Source organism: Podarcis liolepis (assembly GCF_965112155.1).
Source record: "Podarcis liolepis genome assembly, chromosome: 5".
NCBI lineage: Eukaryota > Metazoa > Chordata > Lepidosauria > Squamata > Lacertidae > Podarcis > Podarcis liolepis.
The window spans coordinates 8,854,797-8,876,466 of NC_139556.1; the positions used below are offsets into that span (position 1 = coordinate 8,854,797).

At 45.0% G+C, this 21,670-nt stretch overlaps 1 protein-coding gene across 1 annotated transcript; it reads left to right on the top strand.

Annotated features, from left to right (window-relative positions):
* The first annotated feature begins 11 nt into the window (after positions 1-11).
* On the top strand, positions 12-12,022 carry GPALPP1 (GPALPP motifs containing 1). The gene is made up of 8 exons (XM_083503547.1): positions 12-230; positions 1,745-1,883; positions 4,445-4,537; positions 5,269-5,350; positions 8,744-8,875; positions 8,959-9,123; positions 10,747-10,845; positions 11,354-12,022. The coding sequence occupies exons 1-8, from the start codon at positions 152-154 to the stop codon at positions 11,567-11,569; spliced, it is 1,005 nt and encodes a 334-aa protein (XP_083359673.1). The 5' UTR covers positions 12-151; the 3' UTR covers positions 11,570-12,022.
* The last annotated feature ends 9,648 nt before the right edge of the window (positions 12,023-21,670 follow it).

Below are 21,670 nucleotides of genomic sequence, written 5' to 3' on the forward strand. Positions count from 1 at the left end.
TAGCCGACGGTGGAGGAGGAAGAAGACCCGCCCACTCTGTCCGCGAGCGCCGGAAGTGGGCGGTGGAAGGTCCTGAGGGGCGGAGAAGCCCGGGCGGAAGGGAGCAAGCGAGGGAGGCCCGGCTAAACAAGAGGCACTTCCGGGTGCTGCCATGGCGTCGCGAGGAGCCGCGGGGCCCTCGCTGCCGGCGGAACCCGACCGAGCGGAGCCCTGCGGGGACTTCGGGCCGGGTGAGGAAGGGGTCGGGGTCCCGGGCAGGAGGGGATTTCGGCTCCTGTGAGGTTTTAGACGCAGTGAGCGGGGAAGGCTGGCTTGGACGAGGCGTCTCAAACCACCTGGTTAAGAATACTGTATATTATTGTATCTTGTATATATAAGAATATATATATTCTAGTATATATTGAAATATTATATATATGTGTGTGTGTGATGTACGTGTAAGTATATAGAATATATATATTATCGTATGTATGTGTGTGTATATATAGAGAGAGAAATAGTGGTACCTCTGGTTACGTACTTAATTCGTTCCAGAGGTCCGTTCTTAACCTGAAACTGTTCTTAATCTGAAGCACTACTTTAGCTAATGGAGCCTCCTGCTGCTGCTGCGCCACCGGAGCACGATTTCTGTTCTCTTCCTGAAGCAAAGTTCTTAACCCGAAGCACTATTTCTGGGTTAGCGGAGTCTGTAACCTGAAGTGTATGTAACCCGAGGTACCACTGTATATGTCTCTGTGAGTGTGTGTGTAAATATATATATATAAATATATATAAACACTCTGCCTTTTTTCCTGACAGGGTTCAAGGCAGCTTACAGGTTAAAAAAACCCAAGAATCACGAATGCAATACTACTAAGTGCAATACTACTATAATAATTCTATCAATGTTTAATGATTTGTCAAAGGTTGTTGCCCTCCGCCCCACCCCCAGTTTTTTTTTTAGCTGTTCTTATTTTCAATCTGTAAGCCCAGGTTTTGAGGAAGATGCATTTTTGCATTGCTTAGCAAATTATTACTTGATGCTTAATTGTTTACTATAATAAAACATTAATAGCCGGAGTTTAACACTTTTTCAGTAATTTCACTATGTGAAATAATGCTTGTTGGGTTTTGAAGGTTTTCCATCTTCTCCATAGTTAAATGAGGATTTCCTTTGATCTTATTTTTTGCTGGACTGTCAAAGTTAAAAAGTGTAAAAGTTGTAGGAATCACAAAAGATATTGGCAACTGTTACTATTTTCTGTTACACCTTTAACTGTGTAGCTATGCTATTTATGTGTTTCTTAATTGTAGGACTAATAATTTATCAGGTATGTTTCCTTTCCCAACTGCAGAGCAATTAAGTGTTTTCAGTCGTTTCCTGGTTGCCTCAAGTCTTTTGTGAGCATGTTGCTTTATGTAGTTGCTCCCAATTTTTGATTTTGACTTATAAGCACTATAGTTCTCTTAAAAAAAACAAACGAAAAAAGAAATGAGGACTTTTGAACAAATATACCTCCGTCTAACTGTTGCCTCATGAGCAGCGCAACCTGATCTGCCATTGAGCCATTATTTAATTGAAAATGCTTATCCTGTTCAACTGTGTTAAGAAATTTAATCGCCACAATATTTGAGATGGTTATCTAGATTCTGTCTAGACATTCAGTTTTGTATCAGTGATGTATTTCAAAACAATTGTTAGCTGTAAAATATATTATTTGGATAGTTTAGTCTAAATGTAAATGAGAAACTGTTAACTGTTTAGTTGTAGGGCCAGCGTTGCCACCAGACTACTATAGTAGTTCCGAAATACATGGTTGTGACAAAAAATGCACTTCTCCTGATGCACCGGGAGGAACAGTATGGGATTCTGAAGATGACAAAGATTCCAGTCCAACGCCCAGGTTAGTGCATTAGTGTGAATATAGGAAATTGCCTTGTATTGAACCATGGCCATTAAGAGCTGTAATTTCCCAGCATTTGGGGGCTCAAGTGAACATTAACACAATCATTTAACATATCGCAATCATTGGACAGTCATACAACCATCTTGCAATCACGGCATTAGATCAGAGCTTTCCAAACTTTTTCATGTTTGTGACACGCTTTTCAAACATGCATCATTTCACAACACAGTAATTCAGTTTTACTAGCAAACCGGCGATTAAACCAGCCCCTTTCCAGTCCCAGGAGGAGCGCGGGGAGCGTTCGTGTAACACACCTACACATTGCAGCTGACACACAAATGTGTCGCAACACACAGTTTGGAAAGCTCTGTATTAGGTGGTAACAGTATGTCGCGACTTCTTTTTTCAACTTCTGAACCTTTGGCAGGCAAACGCTATGGAGGATTTACTTGTTTTGTTTAAAACTGTGCTTCTCAAAAAAAGTTTGATTTCCTACAGCTTCTTCATGGTATGATAGTTAAATAAGAGAATCTTTGGGGGCTGGTCACAATCTAAGGCATTAAGGCTACAATAAATCATAAAGTAAAACAATTCAGAATAAAACATTACTGAAGAAAGTCAAATATAAAGTATATATTCAAAGCAACATAATTAACAGGAAACTAAAATATCATCTTAAAGGTTTCAAAATAAAACATTACAAAGAAGGTCAACTACAGAATGCACATTTAACACAGCAAAGTAACAGAAAAAAGTTATCTTAAGCATTTTTTAAAAAATACTAAAGGAAGTCAAGTATGAAATGCAAATTTAAAACAGCATAATTAGCAATATAATAATATTATTAATAAAAAATCATAAACATATCTGATACTGTTGAGGACCAATCCTGCCAATGGTGGTTCATGGTGAGCAGCGGCTGTAGGAGCTCAGGCTTGATGACCAGGGTCTGCACTGACAGCCAAGGTGGTCTGGTCTTTTCAGCGGCCTCAGCTTTTGTAGTTGGAGTCAGTCAGGGCCCTGCCCTGCCCTGCCCTCCCAGGCCAGGTGGAAAAAGGCTTGCAAAGCATAGAGCAGGTCTCGCAGCCTTGATGGTCTGTTACATAAATGATTTTATTTACTGTATTTTTCGCTCTAGGACGCACCCGACCATAGGACGCACCTTGTTTTAGAGGGGGAGAACAAGGGGGGAAAATTATCCCCCTCTCTGCTCAGTGCCCCTTCAGTGAAGCGGCAGGAGAAACAGAGCCTTCTTCGCTGAAGCGGCGCTGCGCATCTCTCCCTCTCTGCTGAAGCCAGGAGAGTCTTGCTCTCCCGGCTTGAGCAAAAGGAACCCGAAGCCTTCAGAGCACAGCACGAGTTCCCACAGCGCTCCAAAGGCTTCAGGCGGCTATCCCTGAAGCCTGGAGAGCGAGAGGGGTCAGTGCGCACCGACCCCTCTCGCTCTCCAGGCTTCAGCGAAAGCAACGCGAAGCCTGCGGAGGGAGCACTCCCTCTGTGTTTGGAGGCTTCGCGTTGCTATCGCTGAAGCCAAGGAGCCTGCATTCGCTCCATAGGACGCACACACATTTCCCCTTAATTTTTGGAGGGGGAAAGTGCGTCTTATAGAGCGAAAAATACGGTAGTATTAAAATTGAAAAAAGTTTTGTTTTATTAAGGCACAGAAAAATGTATATACTGATTGAAGCATATAAGTTTTAAAATTAATATAGATATGCAGGACATCATGGATATGCTCACCATTGGCAAATGAATTTTTAAATCTGGTAAGAACCCCCACCGTCTAGAGAAGGTTAAAGAAAGTCTCAGAGAGGCATTGAAAGCAGTCAGATCTTGTTGCTTTCCCAGTCATTTCCAGACTCCCCTCAGCTAGGGAGGTGGCTGGCAATTTGCCTTTGCATTTATGCTGGACTGCCAAAGTTTGTTGAATTCATGCACACTGATGTAAAAGGTAAAGGACCACTGGACAATTAAGTCCAGTCAAAGGCGACTATGGGGTGTGGCGCTCATCTCTCTTTAAAGCTGAGGGAGCCAGCGTTTGTCCACAGATAGCTTTCCGGGTCATGTGGCCAACATGACTAAACTGTTTCTGGCTCAGTGGGACACTGACATAAACCAGAGCGCACGGAAACACTGTTTACCTTTCCGTCGTAGCTGTACCTATTTATCTACTTGCACTAGTGTGCTTTCAAACTACTAGGTTGGCAGGAGCTGGGACCGAGCAACAGGAGCTCACCCTGTTGCACAGATTCAAACCGCCGACCTTCTGATCAGCAAGCCCAAGAGGCTCAGTGGTTTAGACCACATACCTTTACACTGATGTATATAATAGTTGACTCTGCTGCTCAGTTGGGAATACGGCTTACTATATAGGCGAGCCATTTATATTATGAAAGTTGCTCTGAACTAATAGCTTTCCAGTGCTGTCACCATGGACATAGACGACACATACAGAATATGAGATGCAGTTCTTGAAAGAAAATGCAGGCTTTTCTTTTCAAAGTGTAGGTAATTACTGTTCACATTTTAGTAATTAAATGCTTTCATTATATTTGCAGAAAACACAGACGCTATCAGGAAGATGACGATGATGGATTCTTTGGACCTGCTCTTCCTCCTGGCTTTAAAAAACCAGATGAATCCCCAGAAAGGTAAATATCCCCCCAAGAATCCACAGTGTCTGAAAAAGTTAGCAGAACGCTTTATGACCTCTGTATTTCTGTATGTAAAAAAACAACAACAACCCAATCAGCAACTAAAGTGTTGAAAACAGACTTTAGGTTGGTTACTCCAGGAAATGGCTTGTCCGGAAACAGACTTGCCATTGGAAAGGTCTTCAAAGATAATCTCATCCAACTTGGTGATGCAGAAATTTTATGGCTGCACCCTCCTTGACAGGTGGCTGTCCAGCTTCCACTTTCAAACTTTCTGCAAAGAAGGGACCACCACCTTTGAAAGTAGTTTGTTCCATTGTCGAATATCTTGTGCTATCGGGAAGTTTCTCCTATGGTTTACTTGAAATCACCCCCCTCTTTAACAATTTGAACCCATTGGTCTGAGTCCTGCTCTCTGGAACAACAGGGTCCAAATTACTCTCAAGTTACTCTCATCATTATAGCCTTTCAAATATTTATAGATTGCTATCAGAATTGCAGAGAATAGTTGTGTCAAATGGATGGGAGGAATTTGGAATCGTAAAGACTCTGAGTGAGTAGCACTTGCCACCGCAAGCTCCTTGTTGATAACGCCAAAATCAGAAGAGAAAATGTTTTTAGGACCATTATTAAGTGTACTTTGTACATTGTAGCAACTTTCATTATTTCTCTGCTTTGGAATATGACTTTAAATTAAAATGTAAAATGATTTTTTTCCTCTTCATGAGGCCTGTTATAGGTCCTGCCTTACCACCTGGCTTTAAGAAACCATCAGAAGCTGCTGAAGAAAACATATATTATGCAACCCAGGTGTGTAGAAACAATTATCCTGAAACAACAGATCCTGCTTTTTATTTGTGGAGCATGTTTGGAACAATGCACACACACACACACACACACACACACGCATATATGTACACACTCAAAACATAACCCCCATTTATTCATCTGACAAGGTTACATATATGTTAATTCTGTAACACTTTGATTTGCAAATGCCTTGGTTGTTGAGTAAAGTTATATACACAAAATTTGAAACACAAAGGATCAGGTAAAATAGAAGTTTCACAAGCTTTAAGATGCCACAGGTTCTTCATTCTCTTAAATGTAAAATTTCCTGGAAATGAAAATATCTGGCAGATGAAAATATATGGTAAGAAAGATAGTTGTCTCTAGTTCCATTCAGATTATATTATGGCCTTATAAAGAAGAAAATGGATGTTATTCCTTTCCCTTGCTTACTTTGTAGCACAGACTGCAATAGAGCACTGCTCCCCCCTGACTCATGACTGATGTGTGCTTTTCCTTCCCACCCAAGTAAAGGGTGAAGCTCAGGAACACACCCTGTGTTACCCAGAGTGCAAAGGCAGCCTACGCTTCCCAAATCCCTCCCAGATCTCAGAAGAACATGTCAATCTCTTACCATTCAGAACCTAAACTTTGAGCTGCAAGAACTCCAAGAACTGTCTAGTCACATGAAAATTCTGGAATCCCGAGGTTGGCAAGTGCGCGCACAGACACCTGTGGTCAAATTATGAAACCATATTAGAAATAAAAGTTAGGGGGAAAGCAGGCAAAGGTAAGGTAAAGGTAAAGGGACCCCTGACCATTAGGTCCAGTCGTGACCGACTCTGGGGTTGCGGCGCTCATCTCACTTTATTGGCCGAGGGAGCCGGCATTTGTCCGCAGCTTCTGGGTCATGTGGCCAGCATGACTAAGCTGCTTCTGGCGAACCAGAGCTGCGCACGGAAATGCCGTTTACCTTCCCGCTGGAGCGGTACCTATTTACTTGCACTTTGACATGCTTTCGAACTGCTAGGTTGGCAGGAGCTGGGACCGAGCGACGGGAGCTCACCCCGTTGCGGGGATTCGAACCGCCGACCTTCTGATCGGCAAGTCCTAGGCTCTGTGGTTTAACCCACAGCGCCCAAAAGGTTAAAACAGAATACAAAATAAACCAGAGCATTGTGGCTCTAAAACTGGCTAATCTTCGCCTTTCCACTACAATATAATACTTCTAGTCTATGAGTAGGCAGTGAGAATGTTCAGCTTCCCAGTGGTATCTAAGACCCAATCTGGATTCTGATGCAAGGGCAACTTAGCTATTTAAAGCCTCTCCCCTGTCTTTTGAGGGAGCGACCCCACACACTTTCTGACTGATGAGGAGCTGTGGTGGCATAGGTAGACATCTTAAGCACCCTTCTTTCATTGAAGAAACCTAGAGGAAGATACGTCACAGCATGACTTAAAGGAATGGTGGGGGCAAGAGATTCTTGCTTCACACTCACAACCTTGGTTGTCAGAACACTACATCCAGGGAGAGCAATATCAGCCTGGAGAAGAACCGTGTTTGTTTGTTTGTTTGTTTGTTTGTTTGGGGTTTTGCTATAGATAGTTGTACTTCAAGAAAGATCTGTGGAGTTTGTAAACTTCGATAACTTTTAAAGAGTGTGTGTGGCATTCTGTTTGGTAGGTTTTATTTGCTAATTATTATTATTAATTTATTACTTATACCTCACCCATCAGGCCGGGCCTCCCCTGCCACTCTGGGCAGCTTCCAACAGAATATTAAAAACACAATGAAACATCACACATAAAACACTTCCCTAAACAGGGCTGCCAGTCAGATAGTTGTTTATTTCCTTGACATCTGATGGGAGGGCATTCCACAGGGTGGGCACCACCACCGAGAAGGCCCTCTGCCTGGCTCCCTGTAACTTGGCTTCTTGCAGCGAGGGAACCCCCAGAAGGCCCTCAGAGCTGGACCTCAGTGTATAAAACTATACTTAAATCTACCACTCTACAGCATCTTCAAAGTAATACACAGTGAAATAATGAAATATAAAACTGTTTAAGAAAATAAATAGCAAGATTCAAACACCCTGGTCCAATAGGATTGGTGTTTCTTCCGAGTAGTGCTCTGTGACCCTGGAGGGTAGTAACAAGGAAATGTGTCTTTAACCTGTCCTTGCAGAATGCACTGTGTAACTAATGGTACCTGTGGAAAAACCATTGCAATGCTTTGAGACAAGGATTTTGCTTCTGCACAGTGGGTCACTAAGCTCTAGTGGTGTACTTGTGTAGTTCAAAGAGCCTTATCACTGAGAGATGCTGGAGGACTTAGTCCTGCCATGTAGAGCCATGCCTGGTTTCTGGTAGGCTGGATTTATGGTCATCAGCCAAAGCAAGTCTGCTGCTTTACCAAGTTATTTCCAAGTTCTTGGCCTTCAATCTCTGTAGGCCAGGCATGTCCAAAGTCCGTTTCAGGGGCCTAATCCGTCCCACCGGTCGATTTAATCTGGCCCCCGTGGCAGTATATGTCCCGGGATAAAATCCTAATAAAGTGGTACCTCGGGTTACAGACGCTTCAGGTTGCAGACGCTTCAGGTTGCAGACTCCGCTAACCCAGAAATAGTACCTCAGGTTAAGAACTTTGCTTCAGGATGAGTACAGAAATTGCATGGCGGCAGCGGGAGGTCCCATTAGCTAAAGTGGTGCTTCAGGTTAAGAGCAGTTTCAGGTTCAGAATGGACCTCCAGAACAAATTAAGTTCTTAACCCGAGGTACCACTGTAAAAGCTCAGCAACTTCAACCCTAAAAAATACTCCACAACTTTGGTGTGAAATGGTAAAAAAAGCTCAACAACCTCTGTCGGCCCTCACACATGTTCACTTCTTCAAATCGCACCCTCTTTGAAAAAAGTTTGGGCACCCCTGCTGTAGGCCCAGGGATGACTGGGGAGCCAGGAGAAGCATGGCTTCAAATGTTTAAAGATAGTTTCTGTTCCTTACGATTGTAGAAAGGAAACTGTGCCTTCTCCACAATTCAAAGCAGATATTGTGTTTTCCACAGCAGCTGCCTAAAATTCCCTCATACCTTGTAAACAGGTTTGTCTACTGGTATGTTCTTTATTCCTTTCACTTGTGCAACACTTTTCATCACAATAATAACGAAGAAGATTTGGCTAAAATCCATACATTTGGTTTTTAAACAAATACGCAAATTGAGCTACTTAGAGTAATTCATCATTTTGCCACATCTTGGTTTCTGGTAAAGAGAGTTACATTGGCCTTAGGAGAAATACAAGTTAAGTGAGAGGTGTAAGGAATGTATTAAGTAGACGAATAAGATACAAAATAAGTATGTTTATTTTGAGAAATACAGGGTTGATGGAATTTGTTTGTATTTCATGTTGTAATAAAGACTACGGATAGCAGCGAAGAAGAGGAAGACTTGATTGGCCCAATGCCTGCCAAAGGACCAGTAGAATCCAACACAACTAGAGAGATTGAACGTCGAGCTCAGAGAATGAAAGATAAACTTCTCGGTAAAGATGTGAGTTTAATTCCTGATTGTTTTATTTTTAAGCCTTGTCACCTTTAGGCTTGCTTCTAATTTTGTTGGTCTACTGTTTAAAGGATGGACCCAAACAAGCTAAAAGAGAATCTTGGATGACGGATCTACCACCAGAACTCAAAAGCTTTGGACTCGGTCCACGGACATTCAAAAGAAGAGCTGATGACAAATCGGGAGATAGATCCATTTGGACTGATACCCCAGCCGACAGAGAAAAGAAAGCCCAGGTAAGCCTTCGTTTGCCCACATGTCCTCCTATATACACACCACTCTGGTGTACACATGGGACTCTTTGCTTATGTGAGGGCATCTTTAGTCACAAAGAGACAGCTGCACAGTTGAAGGAGCTGCATGTGCATATTGCTTTGGAACCATTCTGCTTCGTAAAGCAGAACATTTAATTAGGCTCAGGGCCTAGGATGCTGGTCTTGCCAGCATTGCCGAGGTAGCAGCTGCTATTAGCAGTGCAGTTTCAGTACAGGGGGAAGCCAAGCAAGGGGCTTTTGAGGGACAGGGAAGGCGGCTGGGTTGCAGTAGAAGGATTTTGTCTTGCTTTTAGAGACATCCAGTTTTGCCCCTGCGAAAGGCTGAGCTGGATGAATCCCTAGCTGGAATTAAGATTGCTGGAAGAAATATCAACAACCTCAGATATGCAGATGACACAACCTTGACGGCAGAAAGTGAGGAGGAATTAAATAACCTTTTAATGAGGGTGAAAGAGGAGAGCGCAAAATATGGTCTGAAGCCCAACATCAAAAAACGAAGATCATGGCCACCTCCTGGCAAATAGAAGGGGAAGAAATGGAGATGTTGGGAAAGGTGGGAGGGCACAAGGAGAAGGGGATGACAGAGGACAAGATGGTTGGATAATGTTCTCGAAGCTACCAGCATGAGTTTGACCAAACTGCAGGAGGCAGTGGAAGACAGAAGTGCCTGGCGTGCTCTGGTCCATGGGGTCACGAAGAGGCGGACACGACTAAACGACTAAACAACAACAAGTTTTGCCCCGCTTGCCTTACCCACGGTACCACGGTAGCTGTTGTGAAATAAGTCCTCGGCTTGGGTCGCATTTGCTACGAGATGCAACTGTAACATGGCTGCTCTCACAGAACATGCCCCCAAGAGTCCTGTGCTTTGTTCTCAGTGTGGGGAGTCCAATGTGGTGTGCCCACTCTGCTTCTTCACCAGCCTGACCAGATGTAACCAAAGTTGGTCTGGAAGCGGCACAGAACACTAGCAGCCGGGTGTCTTGACATTGCCACACTCCTAGCTGTTCTTTAAGCTGCAGAGGCTGGAGAGAGCGGAATGGAGGAAAGGAGGAGGGACAGAGGCTGAACAAGAGTCATTTGTCTGGGCTAAATAAGCCCAGTGGTGAGCCAGAAACCCGGCAGCCTTTCCAGGATTGCAGAAGGAGCGAGGAGGATTGATGGACTAGGGAGAATTGCAATGTGAGCATTTGCACTCTAGATGACACTCCAGTATAGCATTACGTGAAAGGGTGTGGGGTAAACAAGCGTAATAGAAAAAGCAACATCAGAGATAAGGAAAATGCCATCGGCCCTCTGATGAGCAAGGCTTCTTGCCTCCTGAAGTATGAATAGAAAATGGAACCTTGGCGCCCCCTTATTCTGAAACGAGAGAGCTGGGGCTTGCAGCATTCTGAGAGTTTTAAATGGGAGAAGTATTCCAACCTGTTAATCTAGATTGGGTGCTCTGCACTTACACAGTGAACATGCCTGAAAAGCATGGCTGGTAATTTCCTTGCATTAAGAAGCAGATTTGTGCTCCAGACAGATCGATTTAAGTATAGATAGCCTTTGGTGCCTGCTAACCAGTTGTTTATTTGTCAGGAAGCACCAGATGCGAAAAAGTCCATCAGTAAGGATGATGCAGAAGTTCTCCTGTCCGAGAAAGACAAAAGACTGGTTGAGCAGTTGTCTTCATACAATGTATGTATCATTTCACGTTTCCCCTCTTCCTTTTTTTCTTTAGTGATGTTTCTTTCAATGGGAATATATCTAATACAACTTTGATTATGAGGTGGCATAGAAATGCCATTTATAAATAGGTAGAGAAGGACCCTCAATTATCTTTTATCCTTGTGTGGCCCTTAGAGGTTTGTTAGAAATCCTTATCAAACAGCTTGTAAAAATACAACTTCTTTAAAGGGCGGCTTGAAATTGGAGAATTGGCAAAGGAAGGATTAACCTGACGTTCATTTGGATTCTTGGTACTTATTTCCTTTGGTTCTACTTTTAAAAATTTATAAGTGCAGTGGTGTCCTATACATGTCTACTCAGAAGTAAGCCTCAGTTCACAGGGACATCCTCCTAGGTGAGCGAGTGTAGGATTGCAGCCCTTTGTTAAAAGGTCTCCATTTTTATCTCTCCTTTTCTTCAGCCTGAATAATTATTGTAATAGTTTCCAGTTGAGTTGTTTTTTCTTCTTCTTATCAAGGACTCCCAGAGATCTGAATCTCTTATGGATTTGCATCAGAAAAAGCTGAAGAGCAAAGCTTCCGAGGAGAAGAAGCCGCAGGAGAGACGACCATTTGACCGTGACCAAGATCTCCAGGTCCATCGCTTTGATGAAGCACAAAAGAGAGCTCTCCTAAAGAAATCTAGAGACTTGGGCACTAGGTTTTCCCATGGCAAATGCAATATGTTTCTGTAATGTAAGCAGGCAATGATAGTGAAGTATAGTTGTGTGCTATTTAAAAACATCATGTAGTAGTACTATATAATAAAACATCTTTTTTGTATATACAATAAATGTATAAAAAGCTTTTTAAAAATAGGTGAGAGTTATAGCTTGTTCAGGACCCCCTGGTTTTTTTTTTCAAAACGTTATTGAAATTAATAGGCCTATTATGATCAGTCAAGTTTTAAATAGTCATATGCACGCTCCTATATGGATTTCGAGGAAAGCAATTGGCTCAGATTCCTCATTTGTTTATGGAGCCATTCAGATTTAATTGACAGAAATATGTCACATTTCAGAATTTGAAGTTTGGGCCTGATAATGAGAAATGGTAATGGGCAGATAATGTGAATATTGCCATAATTACTTAACGTGTATATTTGACAGGAGGGTAAGTAAAACATTCTGCCTTTCTATACCCAAAAATGTCTCGGCCTATTGTATTTTATAGAATCTTCCATTCTTGAATGAGGTAAGCAACTGTGGATAACGGGGACAAATTTGTTAATTAGACTGGAATTTAGTAGAAAAGGTTACTCACCAGGGTATTATGCTTCTAATAGATGGGTGGAAAAGATGTTTAGCTTTTCCTATAATTGTAGTGCACTTTTCAAACTTCTTCTCTCTGGATCAAAACTTAATTCGTTCTGGAGGTCCGTTCTTAGCCTGAAACTGTTCTTAACCTGAAGCACCACTTTAGCTAATGGGGCCTCCTGCTGCTGTCGCCGCGCCGCTGAAACACTATTTCTGTTCTCATCCTGAAGCAAAGTTCTTAACCCGAGGTACTATTTCTGGGTTAGCGGAGTCTGTAACCTGAAGCATCTGTAACTTGAAGTGTATGTAACCCAAGGTACCACTGTATTAGTATCCCCATAAAAAAGAGGAGGTAATGGAGCAAAATTTCAATCCCATACAGTCTTCTTAAAGATACAGAGGACCTAACTGATATATTCCTTCTGAGTATGAAACACATGCCATATGAGTATCTGTGCCACACACAATATGTAAATAGAGAAAATACTGAAATTGATTTCAAAACAAATTAATTCAATCTGCGAGATGATGGGAGGAGACTCTGCAAATATGCACCCTAACTGTTAGCGAAGTTGGAACAGTCATCTGGGCCAAGATAATGAGACTGTCAATAAAACTGAAATTGGTAAGGCTTTCCAAACAATGAGCAAAGGATTAGAGGCAATTCTCTTTTTCCAAAGCGTTCTCTTCCTTCTCTGTCAACATATCTGCACAACATCAAGTCAATATGGATTCAATAAATCCCTCACTTCACAGGTTGGGGGCAAATAAGGTCCCCTAGTTCACTAGCGCAGCAAGTGACCAGAGAAAATAAAATGCAGAGCAAGAGAAAGTCAATTAAGTGCTGCCCAAATTGTGTTGCTGAGGAAGACATGGCCAAGAGGTCGCCTGACACTTGGGTGAAAGGCTGAAGTCATCCGGAGTTTTGGAATGTGTTGTCAGCAATTTGCTGATGACACACAGCTCTACTTTATATATTCAGGTGTGGCAGTAGATGTCCTGGACTGCTGCCTTGCCTCAGTAATGGACTGGATGAGAGCCAATAATGTGAAGTCCAATTCATGGTTAGCGGGTGGTTCCCTAGACTGGATGGGTGGGAAGTGGCCTGCTCTTGATGGGGTTACACATCCCTCTGAAGGAGGGTGTACGCAGCTTGGGGATCCTGGATCCATTACTGTTGCTTGAGGCTCAGGTGGCCTCGGTGGTAAGGAGTGCCTTCCATCAGCTTCAGTTGGTGGCCCAGCTGCACCCCTATTGTCTTACGCTCTAGTAACCTCTAGCAGCCACGAAATTAAAAGACACCTGCTTTTTGGGAGAAAAGCAATGACCAACCTAGACAGCATCTTAAAAAGTAGAGACATCACCTTGCCAACAAAGGTCCGTATAGTTAAAGCCATGGTTTTCCCAGTAGTGATGTATGGAAGTGAAAGCTGGACCATAAAGAAAGCTGATCGCCGAAGAATTTATGCTTTTGAATTATGGTGCTGGAGGAGACTCTTGAGAGTCCCATGGACTGCAAGATCAAACCTCTCCATTCTGAAGGAAATCAGCCCTGAGTGCTCACTGGAAGGACAGATCGTGAAGCTGAGGCTCCAATACTTTGGCCACCTCATGAGAAGAGAAGACTCCCTGGAAAAGACCCTGATGGTGGGAAAGATGGAGGGCGCAAGGAGAAGGGGACGACAGAGGACGAGATGGTGGGACAGTGTTCTCGAAGCTACCAGCATGAGTTTGACCAAGCTGTGGGAGGCAGTGGAAGACAGGAGTGCCTGGCGTGCTCTGGTCCGTGGAGTCACAAAGAGTCGGACACGACTAAACAACAACAACAAAACCTCTAGGTGAGATTGCTGCAACATGTTACATGTGGGTCCGCCTCTGAAAATGGCTCAGAAACTTCAGCTGGTGCAGAATTCAGCGGCCAGGTTGCTCACCAGGGCAAGATGGTTTGAGCCTATAATGTCAATCCTGGCTTGACCGCACTGGCTGCCAATTAGTTTTCCCATTCAAAGTGCTGGTTTTGACCTATAAATGAAGGGTGGCATAGAAATTTAATATGGGTGGAGAGTGGTATATACATTTAATAAAGTCCAGCCCAAGCTAGATGTCAATCACGAGAATATATTACCAAAATTGCTAGACCAGACTATTCCAACCACAAATCAATTCACTCTTCCTAGGAAGAAGTAAGTTGCTGCCTCCAAAGGCAACAGGAAGTGTATGAGTCCAAGACTTAAGAGCAGTTTGATTGTTTTCTTGGGGAGATAACTCCAAACCTGTGGTTTCGCATTAATGTACTTGCGCCTTGGACTTGTGCACTTCCAGTTGCCCTTGGAGGCAGCATTTTGCTTCTTCCTTTGTTCAAACCTGAAACCAGGACTGATAATTAAAGGTAAAGGGACCCCTGACCGTTAGGTCCAGTTGTGGCCGACTCTGGGGTTGCGGCATTCATCTCGCTTTATTGGCCGAGGGAGCCGGCGTACAGCTTCCGGGTCATGTGGCCACATGACTAAGCCGCTTCTGGCGAACCAGAGCAGCGCACGGAAACGCCGTTTACCTTCCCGCTGGAGCGGTACCTATTTATCTACTTGCACTTTAACGTGCTTTCGAACTGCTAGGTTGGCAGGAGCTGGGACCGAGCAATGGGAGCTCACCCCGTTGCGGGGATTCGAACCGCCGACCTTCTGATCGGCAAGTCCTAGGCTCTGTGGTTTAACCCACAGCGCCAAGTTCATCTGAATGTTGAATAATAATTTGCCTCAAATGGAAATAAAGGATTGTTCCATGGAAAGGAATAGGAGTTTGTGAGCATATTATGTCTGAAGCATTTCTTGGTGTATACTTTTGTGTATACTTGGTGTATACTTATATACAAGGGCTGACCTTACTATTAGGTTCCCAACTAACAGGTGCATTAGAAGATGGCAAATGGTCATCTATTTTAACTGGGGAGGGACTTCTTGTGGATATTATTCCTCAGATACCAAAATGCCTTGGGTTAGCCCTGCATGCATGGACAATTTATTTTAAGCACCCAACAGTATCCCTTCAGTTGCCAAGGCAACATATTTTCCGTGTTGCAGGTTAAACTGAATGCAGATCCAGGACAGTATCCAACAAAGTACTCTTAGTTCCATTCGTGAATCAGAATTTCACCTCCCTCCACTCTTCCCATAGTGTCCCCACAAAAAAAATCTGCTCTGGAAGGCTGGAGAGAATCAATAACAGATTTAGGGTGAGGGAGCAGGAAAGGAGAGGGAAGGTAATTCCATGGCACAACAAGAAACCCAAATAACTATTTTGTTGGGTATCACCTGCAGTGTTAGCCCATTAATTGCAGATTTAAGGGATGTAGTTACAACTTAAATATCAAAAGCAAGGGAATTATAATAGAGGATGGTATTGTAATAAATTGGGGAGGGGGTGGAAGACATACCCTAAACCCAATAAATTTATTATTATTATTATTATTATTATTATTATTATTATTATTATTATTATTATTATTATTATTATCATCATCATCTATCTATTTATACATACCCAGCCACTCTGGGCGGCTTCCAAAAAAAAATATGAAAATACTGTAATACATCAAACATTAAAAGCTTCCCTAAACAGCGCTGCCTTCAGATGTCTTCTAAAAGTCTGGTAGTTGTTGTTCTCTTTGACATCTGGTGGGAGGGCCTCCCCACAGGGAGGGCACCACTGCCAAGAAGGCCCTGAATGTCAACATCTAGCTGATACTTGGGATAGGAAGGGAAAATACAGGCTTCAAAGCTGTGCCACACAAGGAATCCCTGAGCTGGCTTATGCAAACCAGCTGACAGGAGCTAGCCAGCACTAAATCACACCAGCAAGTTGGAGTTAACTCTTTATTAGCAAAATCAAGATCGGCACAGGAGTGTCAGCCCCAATGAGCACTACCACTCATCCCTTGTAGGTCTTGCCCCCATGAAGCAATTGCTGAGAGTGAAGGCCTCCCCACAGCTGCCTTAAGTCCCCTACTCTCCAGGGTTTATCCCCAAGCAATCTGAGACTACACCTGTGTGAGGCTACTTCACCACCACCCTCTTCATGCCTCTCCTGGTTCTGGGAAATTGGCATGGAAGGGAACTTGTTGCATCAGGAGAGGAAGACACACGTGTCTCTTCACTAGCTGGACTCAAGTTTGCCTCTTGGCCTCCCTCCTCTCCTGCTCACATGAGACTTGGGTCAGTCATGATTAGTAAGGACTTGGGTGCCATTCAATAGCTGTCTGTGAGACAAGCCATGTTGTTCAACGCAACATCCTCAGAACAATAGAAGCACTAGCTGTGAGGTGAACATTGCTTTCCTCTAAGCAGCAAGATACATGGGCCCTGACAAAATGTGGGGTGAAATATTGTGAGTTTGGTGGGCGAGGTGGGGGGGCATTTAGGCTGTACAGTGGTACCTCGGGTTACAGACGCTTCAGGTTACAGACTGCGCTAACCCAGAAATAATATCTCGGGTTAAGAACTTTGCTTCAGGATGAGAACAGAAATCGCGCATCAGCGGCGCGGTGGCAGCGGGAGGCCCCGTTAGCTTAAGTGGTGCTTCAGGTTAAGAACAGTTTCAGGTTAAGAACGGACCTCCAGAACGAATTAAGTTCTTAACCTGAGGTACCACTGTACTGAGTCCCCTGCTAATTTCTGGATCCGGCAAGAATTCAATTACTGGAATAGCCAGGCCAGCTTCTTTTTGAGGTAAAGGTAAAGGACTCCTGGCCGGTTAAGTCCAGTCAAAGGAAGCTACAGTGGTACCTCAGGTTACATAACCTTCAGGTTACAGACTCCGCTAACCCAGAAATAGTGCTTCAGGTTAAGAACTTTGCTTCAGGATGAGAACAGAAATCGTGCTCTGGCAGCACGGCAGCAGCTGGAGGCCCCATTAGCTAAAGTGGTGCTTCAGGTTAAGAACAGTTTCAGGTTAAGTACGGACCTCCGGAATTAATTAAGTACTTAACCTGAGGTACCACTGTATTGGGTTGCAGTGGTTATCTCGCTTTCAGGCTGAGGGAGCCAGTGTTTGTCCACAGACAGCTTTCCGAGTCATGTAGCTAGCATGACTAAACCGCTTCTGGTGCAACGGGACACTGTGACATAAGCCAGAGTGCACGGAAACACCGTTTACCTTCCCGCTGTAGCAGTACCTATTTATCTACTTGCACTGGCGTGCTTTCGAACTGCTAGGTTGGCAGGAGCTGGGACTGAAGAACGGGAGCTCACCCTGTCATGGGGATTCAAACCGCCGACTTTCTGATCAGCAAGCCCAAGAGGCTCAGTGGTTTAGAAGACAGCGCCACCCACGTCCCTTTATGAGGTAATGGCCTCCCGGCAGGAGCTGGAATCACTTGTAGGTCAGGAATAAGACAATAAAGCACCTGATGTCAGTGAAGTCAACTCTTTAATCAAAGCAACAAAACAGCTCAGCCCTAGTGGTCACAGCAGCCCTTCCCAGCAGCTCTTGCCCTAATGAAGCAGTTGTGAGGACTGCTTTCCCACTGCTCTCTAAGGCAGTGTTTCCCAACCGGTGTTCCGCGGCACACTAGTGTGCCGCGAGACGTTGCCTGGTGTGCCGTGGGAGGGAGGCGGGTGAGTCGGGCGGCGAGAGGCGGGGCGGCGGCGGCATCTCCTGCTGGATGCAAATCCAAATATGGCGGGCGCCTCCCTCGCTCCTTTGTAGGCGGACCATCGAGAGAGAAAGAAAAGGAGGCGAAAGAGCGAGAGAAGGCGCCTGCGCGGAAAGAGGAGCGAGCAGTGCGCCTGCGCGCCGCGGCGCCCGAGTGCAGTGAAATTCCATGAAGAGGGGAGGGGGGGCTGGAAAAGAGAGAAAGGAAAGATTTTTCATTTTAAAAAAAAAAAAAAAAAGGAAGAGGGAAAGAAGAGAAAAAGCGGCAGAAGCTGAGGGGAAGGTTTCCGTGAGGGAGAGAGAGAGAGAAACGCGGGGCTGGCGGGACCCCTCCTCTTCCGCCACGCGTCGCCCGCCACGCCTCAGAATCTCCTCAGGAGCGGCAGCGGCTGCTCCCCCTCGCCCCCTTCCTCTCCCCCAGCCCCCTCCCAACCCCCGGACGAGGGACGCGAGGCGGCACCGCTGAGAGGACGGGAAGGCCCCCGGCGGCGGGGTCGGCTCGAGCAAGGAGGGGCGAGCGCTAGCCGGCTGGCTCTAGCCCGGCAAGTGGAGGAGGAGGAGGAGGAGGAGCACGCCGTCGCTTCCACAGCGGCCGCCCCACACTCCCCTCCCCGGGCACCGGCGGGGAGAATGACGGAGCTCCAGTCCGCGCTGCTACTGCGGAGACAGCTGGCAGGTCGGTCCGTCTGTCGGTCGGGGCAAAACACACCACAGCGCAGGCAGAGGCAGGCAGGCCCATCTCTCCCTGCCCCCCCTCGGACCTGGCCGGCCTGGGGTTTGCACCCCAAACATTCATGTCCACCCCAGCTACACAAGCCACAACTTGCTCTCAGTTCGATCTGTCAAATAACTCACCTATCATTCACATAAAGAACCTAGTCTATCCTCAAACGTCAGAATGTACCTCCTCTCTAGCTTCCCCCACTTCATCTAGGCACTTTCAGCCCTTACTTAACCCACCCCAGCCTGCTTACTCTTCCTTCATTTGCTATAAAAACTAAATACAGAGAGAGACTGAGAGCTGTTGACGAAGAGCTACGTGTGTGTCTTTCTTCGATTCCAGCCAGAATATCAGCTTTGTGTTCAGCCAAACAGGCCCAGGTTGCGCACTGAATAAAGTATTTTATAATTTTTCATATTTCTGTTTACTTACTATTTCATAATAAAGTAATTATAAAATACTTTCTTTGTGTTTATTTGATTCCTATTAAAGAGAGTTACTTTATATATAGTCAATATAGGCACAGAGTTAATTTTTAAAACATTTTCTAATGGTGGTGTGCCTCGAGATTTTTTTCATGAAACAAGTGTGCCTTTGCCCAAAAAAGGTTGGGAAACACTGCTCTAAGGCCTCTCCCTCTAAGGTTCTTTCCCAGCAGCCCAATGCTCCTTTGTCTTGTCTCACTTTGCTCTACTCTCTTCATTTATCTGCAAGTTGTGGGAGACCAGGATAGGGAGACTCCCAGGATTATTCAGCAGCCTACCTCATCTCTGCCTCCTCCCCACTCTCCTCTCCAGCCTCTGCTTCTGCCTCTGAGCATAGACTGCTCTCTGCCCCAGCCTCTTCCTGCTCACGAAACCCTGTTGCCTCTTTAGCTTCCAACACCACCTCTTCCCATTGTGTTCCTTCTTCTCCCTCTGACCATCCATCTTAGTCCTGCCACCAATTCCCTGGCTCTGAACCTTCTTCCCCTGGGAGTTCCTGGGGGGTTCCCCAGCTGGTGCCTTCCACCGCTCCACTGCACCCGTCAGTCCATGGGTAGCAAACTAAGGTCTGGGGGCCAGATCCGGCCCAATCGCTGCCTAAATCCAGCCCGCGGATGGTCTGGGAATCAGCGTGTTTTTACATGAATACAGTGGTGCCTCGCAAGACGAAAAGAATCCGTTCTGTGATTCTCTTCGTCTAGCGGTTTTTTCGTCTTGCGAAGCAAGCCCATTGACGGATTAGTGGATTAGCGCTATTAGCGGCTTTTAGCGGCTTATCGGATCAGCTGATAAGCGGCTTAGCAGCTTAGAAGATGGGGGAGGGAAAGGGGGAGGAAAACCGCAGGAACTCGCAAGACATTTTCGGCTTGCGAAGCAAGCCCATAGGAGATTCGTTTTGCGAAGCACCTCCAAAACGGAAAACTCTTTCGTCTAGCGAGTTTTCCGTCTTGCGAGGCATTCGTCTTGCGGGGCACCACTGTATAATGCGTCCTTTTATTTAAAATGCATCTCTGGGTTATTTGTTGGGCCTGCCTGGTGTTTTTACATGAGTAGAATGTGTGCTTTTATTTAAAATGCATCTCTAGGTTATTTCTGGGGCATAGGAATTCGTTCATATTTTTTTTCTTCATAATATAGTCCGGCCCTCCACAAGGTCTGAGGGACAGTGGACCGGCCCCCTGCTGAAAAGGTTTGCTGACCCCTGCGTCAGTCCATGACAACCCCTAAGTATGGAACATAAAGGTAACAAAGGAAGTGGCTCTGTGCTAGTGAGCAAATGGGTGGGCCCGACTGGCTGGCAGTTAGAAGGGCAAAAGAGGTGTGTGACAGCTAGGAGCTAGAAGCAGGCTGCAGGGTGACATCTGTGAAGGAGAGACGTGCCTGATTTCTGTTGAAATCCAAGGCTGAGGCTATGGGAGAAGCAAGACCTGCTTGGGGTGTTAATGCTGAGTCCCTCAACAGTAGGCTCAGGTTGTATATATGTGTAAACAAACCATATACAGTGGTGCCTCGCAAGACGAAAAGAATTCGTTCCGCGAGTCTTTTCGTCTTGCGATGTTTTTCGTCTTGTGAAGCACGGTCCGTCGCAACTGCGCCTCTTCAAGCGGCTTTTTAAAAAAAGCGCAAGACGTTTTCGTCTTGCGAAGCAAGCCCATAGGGAAATTCGTCTAGCGAAGCAACGCAAAACCGAAAAACCCTTTCGTCTAGCGAGTTTTTCGTCTTGCGAGGCATTCGTCTTGGGGGCACCACTGTATCATAAAGACACCACAGTCTCCTCTTGTCCCTCATTCATAAATAAACTGTTAAGCAATGAGAACATTTGGTGCTTGACTCTTATGTGTTTACGACTCTGGAAATTTCATTACTCTGTCTGCTTCCTTATTAACAGGGCTTTTTTTTCCAGCTGTAATTCAGTTCCGGAACCTCTTAGGTGGGCACTATTGCCATTATAAGACAATAAGGAAGGTGTTCGTGGTGAGTTGCGGCACCTCTTTTTCTAGAAAAATAACACTGCTTATTAATCTACCAGAATGCAAACCAAGTTCTCCGTAGAAAACTGTTGAAGCATTGACTAGGATTTCAGTAGGTCTCAACGGGAAGAAAGCAGTCAAGGCTGCCAAAGCTTGGTGTCAGCAGCATGAGACGGGCGCATAGTCTCCTTAGCAACCATTGGGTGGCGGGGGAAATATCTCGCTAGCAGAAGGCATCTGGAGAGCTATTAATGCATCAGGCTGCATGGGTCAAATGCTGTTTGTTTCTCCAGCAAGCAATTAAAAATCACAGGGACTTCTGCTAATGTGTCTTACAGAATCAGCATTGAAGAAGAGAACAATAGGGACAAGTGGAGTCACGAAAGCGGGCAGATACACTCAAAGCAATATTTTAAATATTAATACTTTGAAATTTGGTTCATTGGGAGGGGGTGCCTAAATTTCCTTGTTGGGTGCTACTTAAAGGAGGCCCTGATCTTTGGGGGTAGCATTTGGGTTGTCACTGGACAAGGGGATCTGAAAAGACCTCTGTGTGCAAATTGCTTTGCTCCCAGATGTTTATTGTGCTGTACTTATCATACATTAGCAGGATGAACTGCCTTGCCTCAGCCTCTGCATTCAGTGATACCCTTTTCAAGTTTTTCTGCAACCTTTGTTTTTGGCCATATTTGGCAGTGGTTTGTTGTTTAGTCGA

What these genes read in the sequence shown, in the direction of transcription:
- GPALPP1 (XM_083503547.1), top strand. Translation starts at nt 152, where the DNA reads ATGGCGTCGCGAGGAGCCGCGGGGCCCTCGCTGCCGGCGGAACCCGAC. An exon ending in GATTCCAGTCCAACGCCCAG is followed by an intron (nt 1,884 to 4,444) that starts GTTAGTGCATTA and finishes TTATATTTGCAG; the next exon opens with AAAACACAGACGCTATCAGG. An exon ending in CCAGATGAATCCCCAGAAAG is followed by an intron (nt 4,538 to 5,268) that starts GTAAATATCCCC and finishes CCTCTTCATGAG; the next exon opens with GCCTGTTATAGGTCCTGCCT.